The 14,226-nt window shown below is 36.6% G+C and overlaps 1 protein-coding gene across 3 annotated transcripts in view; it reads left to right on the top strand.

The window, feature by feature from the left end:
• The window catches only part of STAM (signal transducing adaptor molecule), a 96,735-nt gene that overhangs the window by 65,413 nt on the left and 17,096 nt on the right, over nucleotides 1–14,226 (top strand). For all 3 annotated transcript variants that reach the window (XM_059404233.1, XM_059404234.1, XM_059404236.1), the window contains 5 exons: nucleotides 1,796–1,884; nucleotides 3,926–4,013; nucleotides 4,237–4,291; nucleotides 4,837–4,990; nucleotides 7,394–7,569. In XM_059404233.1, the coding sequence (XP_059260216.1) occupies nucleotides 1,796–1,884; nucleotides 3,926–4,013; nucleotides 4,237–4,291; nucleotides 4,837–4,990; nucleotides 7,394–7,569 (562 nt within the window). The remainder of the gene's footprint in view (nucleotides 1–1,795; nucleotides 1,885–3,925; nucleotides 4,014–4,236; nucleotides 4,292–4,836; nucleotides 4,991–7,393; nucleotides 7,570–14,226) is intronic.

The raw sequence follows: 14,226 nt of genomic DNA, 5'->3' as shown, positions 1-14,226 counted from the left end.
AGAGAGAGATCATGAGAGAGGGGGAGGGTCAGAGGTAGAATCAGATTCCCAACTGAGCCCAGGAGCCTGATGTGGGGCTCCATCCTGGAGCCATGTGGGGGTTCCATCCTGGGACTCCGGGATCCTGACCTGAGCCAACGGCAAATGCTTAATTGACTGAGCCACCCAGGTGCCCCTTCATAGCATCATTTTTCATGAGGAAACAAGCCCACTTTAATGTCCTGTACAAGTACCTGCCCCTGCTTAGCTTGTTTTTCTTTAGGAAGTATAGGAAGATATTGTAAAAACATTTATTTTGTGTCCGTACATACACACACGTATACTTGCACGCACGCACACATATTTGGTAATAGTATTAGTGCCTACGAGAAAAAGCACTGAAAACTTGTGCGTGGTCAGGTATTAAGATGTCGAGTCTACCATGTGTTCTCTTATGGGTAGCAGCCAATGTGGTGCTTTCCCAGCTCTCTACTTGCTAATAGCTCAAGATATGAAAAGCAGAATTATTTTTAACACATGTCTCTTATGCCCCCATGGGAAAATAAAATCAGATAAAACGTGTGTGTGTGTGTGTATAGAATTTTGCTTTATGGTGACTTGAATGTGATGAATGGAAATTAAATTATCTACATTTTATACAGAAGCTTACAGCACAGAATACATGAGTGGCGTGAGTTCCTGTTCTCAGAGGGAAAAATCATCAACTGGATTCCAGTATGTGGGCTGGTAGTGCCAGATAGATTGGTATTTAAATCCAGGTTGTGTCATATATTAGCTTTCTCCTGTGCAAGCATTTTTAATATTACTGTGCTGCTGTTAGCATCATTTTGAAAATGGGTGTATCTCATAAGATGGCAGAAGAGATTCATTTGGGAGGAAATGTAATATTCTATTACGCACATTTAATAGTTCAGTTAATAAATTTCCTTTCCCTAATTCTGCTCTGTTCCCAAACCCCATTTCATCTTTATTCTTAATGTTTTTGTGAGTACTGATTAACCACATTGGTACAAGGATGAGAAATGCAGGAAGGAAGTTCTTTCCTTTAAAAAGTCATCTCAGTGTGTTGGGGGCCTCTCAGTGTGTTGGGGGAGATGGTTAATTGCTCTATTAATTGTAACCTTGTATTTACTAGTTAATGATATATTGAATAGTTTTTAAGGATTGCTTTGTTAAACAAGAGAAATATGTGCTTCTGGCCAGTGATTTGCAGATCCCTTCATAACCACATTTTTATTTCAAAGAATAATGTAAATAAAAAATGCAGGCTGATTTCATGGATCACTGCCTATACCACTGACCTGGATGTCACTTTCCTAGTAACAAGTCTAAGTGGCTTGCCAGAGAATGTATAGCTGACTTTCCATTTCACTACATTGAAATAGCATGGTCTTTCAAATGAGATTTTTCTTTGAAGGGACTGGTAATTTAAAAGAGGACTTATTTTAATTTGTAGAGTTCAATTCTGACCTTGTAAAACTTTACTTTTTGTCCATCGATTTGCTGAACTCTCATATGTAGTAGGTAATTAATCTTTGTTTCAGAAATATACCTCTTATTTTTACTGAAGAATCTTTTATGGAAAATGTAAAATCTTAAGATGAAGAAATCTTCACAGGATTCCATAAAATAATGTTCTCTCATTATTGCCTAAGTATGTAGTCTAATTATTCCTTAAATTGAGTCTCTCAGATTGAAGGGAATAAAAGAAGAATCCAAATTCTCTCACGCAGTTTAAAGTGCTTTAAAATAGAATTTTATTATAAGGAAAAAATAAATATTACATGTTTTATAGTTAAAACGGAGAAGAAGACGGTACAATTTAGTGATGATGTTCAAGTGGAAACAATAGAGCCAGAACCAGAGCAAGCCTTTATTGATGAAGTAAGTGATTTCCTCTGCGAGAGTTGGTATTCAATACTTGGTATTGAAGTTTAAGTGTTGTTATTGTCGTCTTTAAAAAAAATTGATTGCTTGATTATTGCATGTATTTTATGTTATAAAATTCAAGCAATATAGACAAAGCAAAGATTGTCCATGAAACTCTCTAGTCTCATTCTATACCTCATCATTAAAAATCCTGCTTAATATTCCATAGAATGGGTTCATATGATTTAATTATTTTGCTATTGAAGCTTGGGATTTTTGCAGTTTTTTGTATTTTTTTTTAATTATTGCAAATAACAATTGTAGTGAAATTTTTTTTTAAAGATTTTATTTGACAAAGCAGGAGAGTACAAGCAGAGGGAACAAGAGGATGAGGGAGAAACAGGACCTCCTGCTGAGCAGGGAGCCCCATGTAGGGCTCTATCCCAGGACCCTGGGGTTATGACCTGAGCCGAACGAAGGCAGACACTTAACGACTGAGCCACCCAGGCGACCCTTTAGTAAAAGTTTTTTGGATGAAATATATTTAATAGACTATGTGGCTGTCTTATTTGCAATGAATGCTCTGGAAATTACATCGTTTTTAACATTTTAAACTTAGGAAAAATGATGTGTCCTCTTTAAAATATTTGAAGGGATTTTGTAGGTTTTTAGCCTTCTTTGGGAGGAGCCATAAACAGAAAATTTGAAGAGTACTCTTAGAGAAAGAGACTGTTGAAGACTGCTAAAAGTCAGGGAATCTGACTGGATCAGGGAAAGTTTTGTTTGGCCAATTTCTTTGCATAATAAAATGTGTTTAGAGTCAGCCTCGTGGTCTGTATAGATATCTCATTTCTTTGATATTAGATAATTTAAAATAGGGTGTAATATTTTATAAATAAAACAAAAAGTAACCACATGTTAGTTGACTCTCTCATGTTAGCTCCACTTCCCTCCCTTTTTTTCCTTTGCTATAGGCATACTTTTCTGACACATGCCTTCTTTTCTAGGCTACTTAAAATGGAAATTGTGAATCTTTTACATTGAAACATAGTGTCTATTTTAAGATATAAAATTCTTTTGACTTTGGAAGAGTTTTTTTATATACTTGTGTCGCTTTTACTGTCCAGTGATTAGTTCATCTCTCAAGGTCTTCTTTGCAGAAACAGTTTTTGTCTTGATTTAAATGACTATATAAAATTGGTAGTCTATTTTACATTTACCTAATGTACCTGTGTTTAGTAACAGAACCATGTAAAAACCACGCATGGAGAAAACTTTGTTATTATTATAGATTATTCTTTGGTACTCAGTATTCTTTGGAGATCAGTATTTTGATTCTTTAAAAATGTACATATAAGTACATATATACTTGTGTAATATATAGGTGTATTTATATAATGATATAGGTATATTTATAAATTTATATGCAATTGGTTTTTATAAGGAAAGATTCTGAAATAGATTTGAGTCCTTACTTTGAGATGCCTTCCAGCCTTCTCACATAGGAAAATAGAGAAACCACAAGTCTTCCTTCCTTTTACAACAGACTGAAATATTGGTGGAAAGAAAATGTAGAATAAAATCTTATGGCCCTACTTAGAAGGAGAAGAGCTGTAATATAGCTGAGCTATGCCTTGCTAAAACAGCTGCTGTATTCACCATGGTGGAGAAGTAATAATGAGTTGTTAATCATAAGCAATGCCATCTTAAGAGAGAAGTTACCAAGGCTACAGCTGCTCCAAAACAAAATGACAGAGAAATACACAGCATGACATAACAGATTGAAGAACTCACACGTTGTAAGTTTAAATATGGCTCTATTTCTTCTCATTTAAGAGAGTCTCTCTTAGCAGTTTCAACAGTAAGTAGGAAAAGCTTTCAAAGCTCTGACTTCACATGGTACTAAAGAGAACACAGATACTAAATATGTAAAAGCAAAATTGGAGTCTCCATATGAATCACAAAATTTCTCCATCCTTTATCTAATTAATGAAGTGAGACTGTATTGTTGCTCAATGATTTATTGCTTTTTCTATTAACTATTTAATTCCTATAGGACAAAATGGACCAATTGTTACAGATGTTGCAAAGTACAGATCCCAGTGATGATCAACCAGATCTTCCAGAGTTACTTCATCTTGAAGGTAAACTATTTTCCATTAACTTTCCACATAAAAAAAAAAACCAGAGGTATATCTAGTGTTCTGTTACAGAATAGTTTTATATTTACATAAAATTTGAGAATGATATAAAAAATATTAACATTTCTACTCTTCTATGACTTCGTTTCACTTATATGAATATCCATGAGAGATTTGCTTCCTTTTACTGTGTTTTCTTACATTTCTTTAAATCTCGTTATCTTAGCAATTTGTCACCAGATGGGACCTCTCATTGATGAAAAGCTGGAAGATATTGATAGGTAAAAGAACATTTGCAGTTATCTATATTGTATATCTTCTTCCCTCAAGTTCTTATGTTTAAGTGCCTACTGGGATAGAATTGCCTTTTTATTATTTTTTTATTTTAAAGATAGGCCAAAAGAGCCAGTTCTCATTCAGTTATTTTCTACTATAGATATGGGAATTAGAATTAGTCACATCTTCCTATTTTTTTTTTTAAGGTGAGCATTTGTTTGACCTTAATTATATTAGTTTTTTAAGAAGAATAATGGTTACCTATTGTTATCATTATAGTGCTATACGTAGCATTACCAGAGCCCACAAATGACCTACCCATCTGTTATTTACTAGGGACACCTAGTTATTTCAAGGTAAAGTCAAGTACAGTAATATGGTGGAGTTCTCCCAGCACAGTACATAAAGCAGTTTTTGTTGCCTTTGAGCTAAAGAACAGGGTATTTTCTGCCATAAGTTTAAATTTTTAGTAATATCTACTTATATTACTTTTTTAGAACACAGTATCATTTAAATAGCAATTGTTTGAAATTACTGTGTAATATTTCAGAAAACATTCAGAACTCTCAGAACTTAATGTTAAAGTGATGGAAGCACTTTCACTGTATACGAAGTTAATGAATGAAGATCCAATGTATTCCATGTATGCGAAATTACAGAATCAGCAGTATTACATGCAGTCATCTGGTGTTTCTGGTTCTCAGGTAAGCTTTTAAAAATTGAGGCATATCATTTTATTTTTACTTTTTTAAGATTTTATTTGTTTTAGAACACAGAGGGAAGGGGAGAGAAAGAGTCTCAAGCAGACTTCCCATGGAGCGTGGAGCCTGACTTGGGGCTCATTCTCAGACCCCCATGATCAAGACCTGAGCCAAAATCAAGAGTTGGATGCTTACCAACTAAGCTACCCAGGTAGCTCCTCAAGTATATCTTTTTTTTTTTTTTAAAGATTTTATTTATTTATTTGACATAGAGAAAGATCACAAGTAGGCAGAGAGGCAGGCAGAGAAAGAGGGGGAAGCAGGCTCCCTGCTGAGCAGAGAGCCCGATGCGAGACTCGATCCCAGGACCCTGAGATCATGACCTGAGCCGAAGGCAGCAGCTTAACCCACTGAGCCACCCAGGCGCCCCTCAAGTATATTATTTTAAATTCTCAATATATTTGAAATTATTTGGAATAGCTTTGTTTTTGTAAAAATGTGAAACTTTCTGAAAGTAATCTTAGAATAAAGTTTAAAAGAATTTTTTACTTGATAAATACAATGTATAATACACTAATTATTCTAGAATTCTTTTGAAAAAATTGTTTTTCTTCAAGGGTATGCATCAGAATCACTAATCAAATTAAAAAAAAAAAATACAGGTTCCTTGGCCCCACCTGAAACCTAATGAATCAAAACATTCAAGAGTAAGGACAGAACATCTATATATTCTAAAACTTCATATGTAATTACCTGGTTAAGAACCTCATTTTTTTGTCTGATTATTGCTAAAAAATTAATAACTTTTTCTGGGTATCTGCAGTTTTAGATTTTATAGTAAGTTGTTTTAATCTGAATTTTTCCCTCTTCCTTTAAAAAGATACAGAATATGGGCGCCTGGGTGGCTCAGTGGGTTAAAGCCTCTGCCTTTGGCTCAGGTCATGATCCCAGGGTCCTGGGATTGAGCCCCACATCAGGCTCTCTGCTCAGCAGGGAGCCTGCTTCCCTTCCTCTCTCTCTGCCTGCCTCTCTGCCTACTTGTGAGCTCTGCCTGTCAAATAAATAAATGCAATCTTAAAAAAAAAAAAAGATATAGATTATAATATAGAGCCCTTTTCCTCCGTAATCACCCTAAGCCACTATTTCAAGAGCACTTTCCCCACAAACTGAGTAAGTTTACTGTCTAGGGAATAATTATATAGGCATTCTACTTTACTTATGCAGAGTGGCACAGATTTTGTGCAAGGTTTTTTTGTTTTTTGTTTTTTGTTTTTCCCCCTTAAATGGCCCACTTCCCCTGAAATGAGAGGCCGGATGCCTGGGACTGAGTAGTCCTATTTGAGCAACATGGGGCTAGGTGATAGCTACTCACGGCTCTTGATACCAGTCTGAGAAAAAACAAAAACTCTTCATTTGCAAAGTACAAAAAACAATGCATTTAGATTGGAATAGCTCTGTTTATAATTAAGACCTTCTGTATTCTGATGTATGGTGAGTCTTAAAAGCTTAAAGACGCATTTAAGCTAAAAAGCTTAAAAGAAGTGCTAAGATGATTCTTACCTCTTGATGACTGTGTTACTACTATACTGTCTTTACTACTATCTCACCTGGTAGGAGTCTCACTTACGTAGACAGTGGGGTTCTCTTCAAAGAAATGAAATGGAAGGATTTAGTGAATACTATAGAAAATTAGAATATGATTTGTGTTTAAGTTTTGGGCATTTAAGAGGTCAGTCTCTTTAGACTAAAATAAGCATAGTTTTTAGATGCCTGAGTGGTCAAACAATAGCCCAAAGACAAATCCAGCCTCCCACCTGTTTTTGTTTTTGTTTTTTAAATCAACTTTGCTGTAACATTCTCACTCATTTATACATTGTTTCTGGCTGCTTTTTATATGGGCAGAGTTCAGAGAGGCCCACAAAGCCTAAAATATCTGGACTTTTGTAAGAATGTTTGCTGACCCCTGCTTTTGAAAGTTACGTTGCTCTGTGTTCCCTAAACTGTAATGTAGGAAATACAGATTGTATATGCAGTCTATGGACATGAAATAGTGAATTCAAAGACACTTCTTAAACATTTTTTGGGATTCCTTTTAGGAAAGTGCTAAAAATATCAATATGGAAAGAGAGATGATATTAGTGTAAAATTTCGAGGTAAGTTCCTTTACTCCTTCTATATGAGATAAACACAAGTTCAGCTCATGTTTACCTAAGAAAATCATCAGAAGCTCACTTCACTGAAAAGTATTTTTCTTAATGGCTATCGAAAGAAATAACTTTTAAAAAGATTTCAGAGATTTGATTGGTAATTCGCTGTGTAACTGAATGCCTTTACAAAGAAGTTTTAGCATACCTTTTAAAGTCTTAGAAAATGTAATTTTTTTTTTTTTGTCATGAACTGTTCTAGGTATATCCAGGGCCTCCCCAAAGTGGTACTTACCTGGTTGCAGGGAGTGCACAGATGAGCCATCTCCAGAGCTACAGTCTTCCCCCAGAGCAACTGTCTTCTCTCAGCCAAGGAGCAGTTCCACCATCTGTAAACCCAGCCCTTCCCAGTCAGCAGACTCAGGCGTCCTACCCTAAGTAATTTGATTTTTGACTATTGTTTTACTGCTGTTTGGAGTTAGTACTGTTGTAACTCTTAAATGCCTCCATTCACGTGTAACCGTAAGAGCTACATAAGAAAAACCTAGGATAGATGCTATCACCAGTACCAGATGGTCAGCCCTGTTTGTGGTTAGGAGTGGGTTCTACTTGAACCCCTGCATTATTGCATTACAAGCCAGTCTTCTGTCTCACTGAATCACTGAACAGCTCTATTCAAGTCTTGGTGTTGTATTTTTAATATTTCCTATCATTTTTCTTTTTATCAAGGTGATATTGGCATATCACATGATATAAGTTGCAGAAGTACATTTTAATTATCTGTATGCACTGTAAAGTGATCGCGACTAAAAGTGTAGTTACATCCATCACCATTCAGTTGACCTTCTTCACCCATTCTACCTAGCCCTTCCCCTCTGGTAATCTCCAAGCAGTTCTCTGTATGAGTTTGGTTTGGTTTGGTAGTGGTTGGGTTGTTTTAGATTCCACATATGAGGGGAATCAGTATAATATTTGTCTTTCTCTATCTGACTTATTTCACCTAACAGTGCTTTTAAGTTCCATGCATGTTGTCTCAAATGATAAAATTTAATTTTTTTATACTCAAGTAGTATGTATACACTGCATATACTACTGTACACACACACACACACACACATCATACATCTTTATCGATTAATTATATCAGTGGACATTTTGGTTATTTCCATTTCTTGGTTATTATAATAATCCTGTGGTGAACGTAAGGGTGGATATATCTTTTCAAATCAGTATTTTTGTATTCTTTAGATAAATACCCAGAAGAGGAGCAACTGGATCATATAGTCATTGTCTTCTTAATTTTTTGAAAAATCTCCATACTGTTGGCTGCACCACTTTACATTCCCACCAACAGTATATGATGATTCCCTTTTTTGTACTGCCTCAACATTTACTTCTTGTCTTTTTGGTAATACCCATTCTAATTGGTGTAAGGTGATATCTCATTGTGAATTTGATTGGCATTTCCACGGTAATTACTGATTTCAAACATCTTTCCTGTGCTTCTTGGCCATCGTTAGGTCTTTGGAGAAATGTTTACTCAATATCATCTTCCCACCTTTTAAATTGGATTGTTCGGTTTCTTGTTGTTGAGTTATTGAACTCTTTATATATTTTAGATATTAATTCCCCATCAAATATATGATTTGCAAAAAACTTTCTCCCGTTCAGTAGATTGCCTTTTTGTTTTGATGATGGTTTCTTCCACTATGCAGAAGCTGCTTTTTGTTTTGATGTAATCCCATTCATTCATTCAGTTTTGTTTGTTTCTTTCTTTGCCTATGGCGTTAGATCCACAGAGATATTACTGAAACTGATGTCAAAGAGCTTATTACCACCTGTGCTTTCTTCTTGGAAATTTATGGTATCAGGTTTTACATCCAAGTCTTTAACCTATTTTGAATTAATTTTTGTGTATGGTGTAAACTGGTTGTCCAGTTTCATTCTTTTGCATTTGGCTGTCCAGTATTGCCAGCACCATTTACTGAATATACTGTCCTTTCTACATTGTATGTTCTTGGCTTATCTGTTGTAAATTAATTGTCCGTATGTGTGTGGGTAAATAATTCTGAGCTCTCAGTGATGTCCCACTGATCTGTCTCTTTTTATACTGACACTGTGTGTTTTGATTACTGTAGCTTTGTAGTATAGTTTGAAATCAGGGAGCATGATACCTCCAGCTTTGTTTTTCTTTCTCAAGATTGCTTTGGCTATGCAGGATCTTTTTTGATTCCATACAAATTTTAGAACTATTTGCTCTAGTTCTGTGAAAAATGACCTTGGAATTTCAATAGAGATTGTAATCAATCTGTAGATTGCTTTGAGTGGTATGGAGACTTAACATCATTAATTCTTCGAATCCATGAGCACAGAATATCTTTCCATTTATTTGTGTAAACTTCAGTTTCTTTCATCAGTGTCTTACAGTTTTCAGTGTATAGTTCTTTCACATCCTTGGTTGAATTTCTTTCTAGGTATTTGATGCAGCTGTAAGTGGGATTATTTTCTTTTCTCTAATTTAATTATTTATTTTTTTTTTGTTAACATTTAATGTATTATTAGCCCCAGGGCTACACTTCTGTGAATCACCAGGTTTACACACTTCACTGCACTCACTATAGCACATACTTTCCCCAATGTCCGTAACCAGCCACCCTCTCCCTACTCGCTTCCCCACAGCAACCCTTAGTTTCTTTTGTGAGATTAAGAGTCTCTTACGGTTTGTCTCCCTCCCGATCCTATCAGGCTTCATTTATTCCTTTCCTTCCCCCCCGCCCCCTTGTAGCCTCTCCTTCCTCAGGTCTTATTACAGTCTTTGGCTTAAAATCTAATTTATCTGATATAAGTATTGCCACCCCAGCTATCTTTTGATGTCCTTTAGCATGGTAAATTGTTCCCCACCCCCTCATTTTAAATGTGGAGGTGTCTTTGAGTCTATGATGAGTTTCTTGTAGACAGCATACTGATGGGTTTTGTTTTTTTATCCATTCTGATACCCTGTGTCTTTTGATTTACATTTACATTTTAGCCCATTTACATTCAGGGTAACTATTGAGAGATAATGCATTTAGTGCCATGGTATTGCCTGTAAGGTGACTGTTACTGCATGTATATTGTCTCTGTTCCTTTGTGGTCTACTACTTTAAGGCTCTGTCCTTGCTTAGAGGACCCCTTTCAATATTTCCTGTAGTGCTGGTTTGGTGTTTACAGATTCTTTTAGTTTTTGTTTGTCCTGGAAGCTTTTTATCTCCTTATATTTTCAGTGATAGCCTAGCTGGATACAACATTCTTGGCTGCATGTGTTTCTCATTTAGTGCTCTGAGTACATCATGCCAGTTTTTTCTGGCCTGCCAGCTCTTTGTGGATAATTCTGCTGCCATTGTAATATTTTTACTGTTGTATGTTACAGACTTCTTGTCCCAAGCTACTTTCAGGGTTTTCTCTTTGTCACTAAGACTTGTAAGTTTTACTATGAGATGACGGGGTGTGGATGTATTCTTACTGATTTTGAGGGGGGTTCTCTGTGCCTACCTTATTTTGATGCTTGTTCTCTTTGCCATATTAATGAAATTCTCTTCAGTAATTCACTCCAATATACCTTCTGCTCCCCCCTCTCTCTCTTCTTCTTCTTCTGGAATTCCAGTTATTCTAATGTTGTTTCATCTTATGGTATCACTTATCTCTAGAATTCTCCCCTCGTGGTCCAGTAGTTTTTTTGTCTCTCTTTTGCTTAGCTGCTTTATTCTCCATCATTTGATCTTCTATATCACTAATTCTCTCTTCTGTTTCATTTATCCTAGCAGTAAGAGCCTCTAATTTTGATTGCACCTCATTAATAGCTTTTGATTTTAGCTTGGTTAGATTTTAGTCATTTCTCCAGATAGAGTTTCTCTAATATCTCCTATGCCTTTTTCGAGCCCAGCTAGCACCTTGAGAATTGTCATTCTGAACTCTAGATCTGACACATTACAAACGTTCTTATTGATTAGGTCCCTAGCCTTGGGTACTGCCCCGTGTTCTTTTTTTTTTTTTTTCCTGGTGAGTTTTTCTGCCTTGTCATTTTATCCAGATAAGAATATATGAAGGAGAGAATAAAATACTAAAAGAGTGGCAAAAACCCCAGAAAAATGTCCGTTAACCAAATCAGAAGAGTTCCCAAATTGTGGTGGGAAGAAAGGGGGTAAAAAGAAGTTCAAAAAAGAAATTAAAAAAAAAAGAAAAAATTTGTATTAGACCGGTGAATAGAACAGAGCCACCCACTTAATTTTGGGAGTATTTCAGTCTCTTTGAAGAAGCTACCTCCCAAAATTTTAAAGAAAGAAAAACTTACACACACACACACACACATAAGGGTATACATGTTGAAGGGATGGAATATTACTGTAAAGATGAAAATTTTTTAAAAATTCTAGAAAAGAAGTTGATAAGATAAGTTGGTTGGGAAAAGAAAGAAAAAGAAAGCAGAGAGAATTTGCTCAGGCTGGAGACTAGAACAAAGCCTTGTGGTAGATTTAGGGTATATTTTGATCTTTTAGAAGAAGCTGTATCCCAAACTTTTTTAGAAGAGAAAACCCTATGTGTATACAAAAATTCAAGTTAGATAACAATGAAGGATAAAATATGAGTATAATAATGAAGGTTCAAAAAGATTTTCTTTTTATGAAGGTATTGTTAAGATAAATGAATTAAAAAACATTAAAAGAGGAAAGGGTAAAAGTTAAAAATAAATTTAGAAGAAGAAAAATTAAAAAAGTTAGAATAAGAAAAAAATAAAATTAAAAATAAATTAATTAACTTTGCAAGAGTAAAGAATCATGAGCAGAAAGCCATGAATTCCATACTTTGCTTTCTCCTCCTCTGGAATTCTGGTGTTCTCTTTGTTAAGTGAGCTTGGTCTTGGCAGGATTTCTTGCTGATTTTCTTGGAGAGGGGCCTGTTGTAGTGATTCTCAAGTGTCTTTTCCTGAGCCAGATTGCACAGCCCTTGCCAGGGTCCAGTCTAAGTAATCTGCTTGGGTTTGCTCTCGGGAGCTTTTGTTCCCTGAATGCTTTCCGTAGAGTTCTGGAGGACGGGAATGAAAATGGCGGCCTCCCAGTCTCCAGCCTGGGGGTGCTAAGAGCTTGGGACCCCACTTCTCAGGGTGACTTGGGAGAAAAGTGCTCAATCATTCCTGTCTCCCTGGCCTCCCAACTGCGCTCCGAGCTCATCCAGCCTGTGACTGAGTGTCTGTCTCTGGCACTCAGCCCTGCCTTAAGTTTCCAAACCCAGCCAATCCTTGCCACTCTTCCAGGGGTTTTCCCCGGATCTGCCACTTGTAGGGTCCCTGTTCAAAGAGCAGCTCCTAACTGTGCCACGGATCACAGTTGAAGGTAATCCCGAGTTGAGTGCTCATTTCTTGGCTCCGTCTCTGTAGCCGGCTTCCCCGCTCTAATACCTGGGAGCTCTGTGATACTCAGACACCCCTAATCCCTCTGTGACCCTGCGGGACCTGAGACCATGCTGTCCCCATGAGGGCTCCACCCCTGCTTAGCCTTTGGAGTAATGTCCCTCAGTAGAGCAAACTTTTAAAAGTTCTGATTTTGTGCTCCGTTGCTTTGCTGGGAGCTGCCGCCCCCCCCCCCAGTCTATTTTATCGTCGCTTTGGATTCACTTCTCCGCAGGTCCTAACTTTCAGAAAGTAGTCAATTATCTGTTTCCAGAATTGCTGCTCCTCTTCTCTTTGATCTCCTGTTGGATTTGTAGGTGTTTAGAATGGTTTGATAAACTATCTAGGTGATCTGCTACCTGAGGTCATCTCAGCCTGCTACTTCTCCATCTTGACTCCTCCCCAGTGAGATTATTTTCCCAGTTTGTCTATCTGATAAGTCATTATTAGTGTATAAGAAATGCCACAATTCTGTATATTGATTTTTTTGTGTTTCTAAAATGTTTGTCACGTATCTTTGACTGCTGGATTCATGTATTCTCACAAATTTTTGGTGGTATCTTTTGGCTTATCTACATACAGTATCCTGTGATCAACACATAGTGAGTTTTACTTCTTCCTTTTTAATTTGGGTGTCTTGCCTTCTCCTCTCCTCTCCTCTCCTCTCCTCTCCTCTCCTCTCCTTTCCTCTCCCTTACACTTACACTTCCTCTACACCTTCCCCTTTCTACCTTCTTTTTATTTCTTGGCCTAATTGCTATGGTTGGGATATGCAATAGGATCTGAGTAAAAGTGGCCGGAGTGGGTATCATTGTTTTGTTCATGATCTTAGAAGAAAAGCTTCCAGCTTTTTTTACCATTGAATATAATGTTAGCTGTGGCTGTTGTCATTATTTCTTTTCTTATGTCTAGTAATGGTCCCCATGTACCCGCTTTATTGAGAGTTTTCATTATAATTGAATGTATTTCATGAGATGCTTTTCTGCATCTGTTGAATTGATACGATTTTTTAGATTTTATTTATTTATTTATCTGAGAGAGTACATGTCGGGGCTGGTACAGAGGGAGAGGGAAAAGCAGACTCCTTGCTGAGCAGAGAGCCTGACACAGGGCTCAATCCCAGGACCCTGAGATCATGACCTGACGTGAAGACAGATGCTTAACTGACTGAGCCACTTGGGCTCAGTGTAATTACAGTCTTCTGATGCCTATTTTGTCTAGTGTGAGTACATCTACTTCAGTTTCTTTTTGTTTTCATTTACATGGAATATCTTTATCTAGTCCTTCACTTTCAGATTGTTTCTGTTCTTACTTTGAAGTATGTCTTTTTGTAGGCTGCATATAGATGGGTCATTTTTTTTATCTATTAATCTATTCCACCTTTTTTTTTTTTTTAATTTTTTATTTTTTATAAACATATATTTTTATCCCCAGGGGTACAGGTCTGTGAATCACCAGGTTTACACACTTCACAGCACTCACCAAATCACATACCCTCCCCAATGTCCATAATCCCACCCCCTTCTCCCAAACCCCCTCCCCCCCGGCAACCCTCAGTTTGTTTTGTGAGATTAAGAGTCACTTATGGTTTGTCTCCCTCCCAATCCCATCTTGTTTCATTTATTCTTCTACCCACTTAAGCCTCCATGTTGCATCACCACTTCCTCATA

The sequence above is a fragment of the Mustela nigripes genome, chromosome 6 (genome assembly GCF_022355385.1).
Source record: "Mustela nigripes isolate SB6536 chromosome 6, MUSNIG.SB6536, whole genome shotgun sequence".
Classification (NCBI taxonomy): domain Eukaryota; kingdom Metazoa; phylum Chordata; class Mammalia; order Carnivora; family Mustelidae; genus Mustela; species Mustela nigripes.
This window is presented reverse-complemented; position numbering and strand designations above follow the sequence as displayed.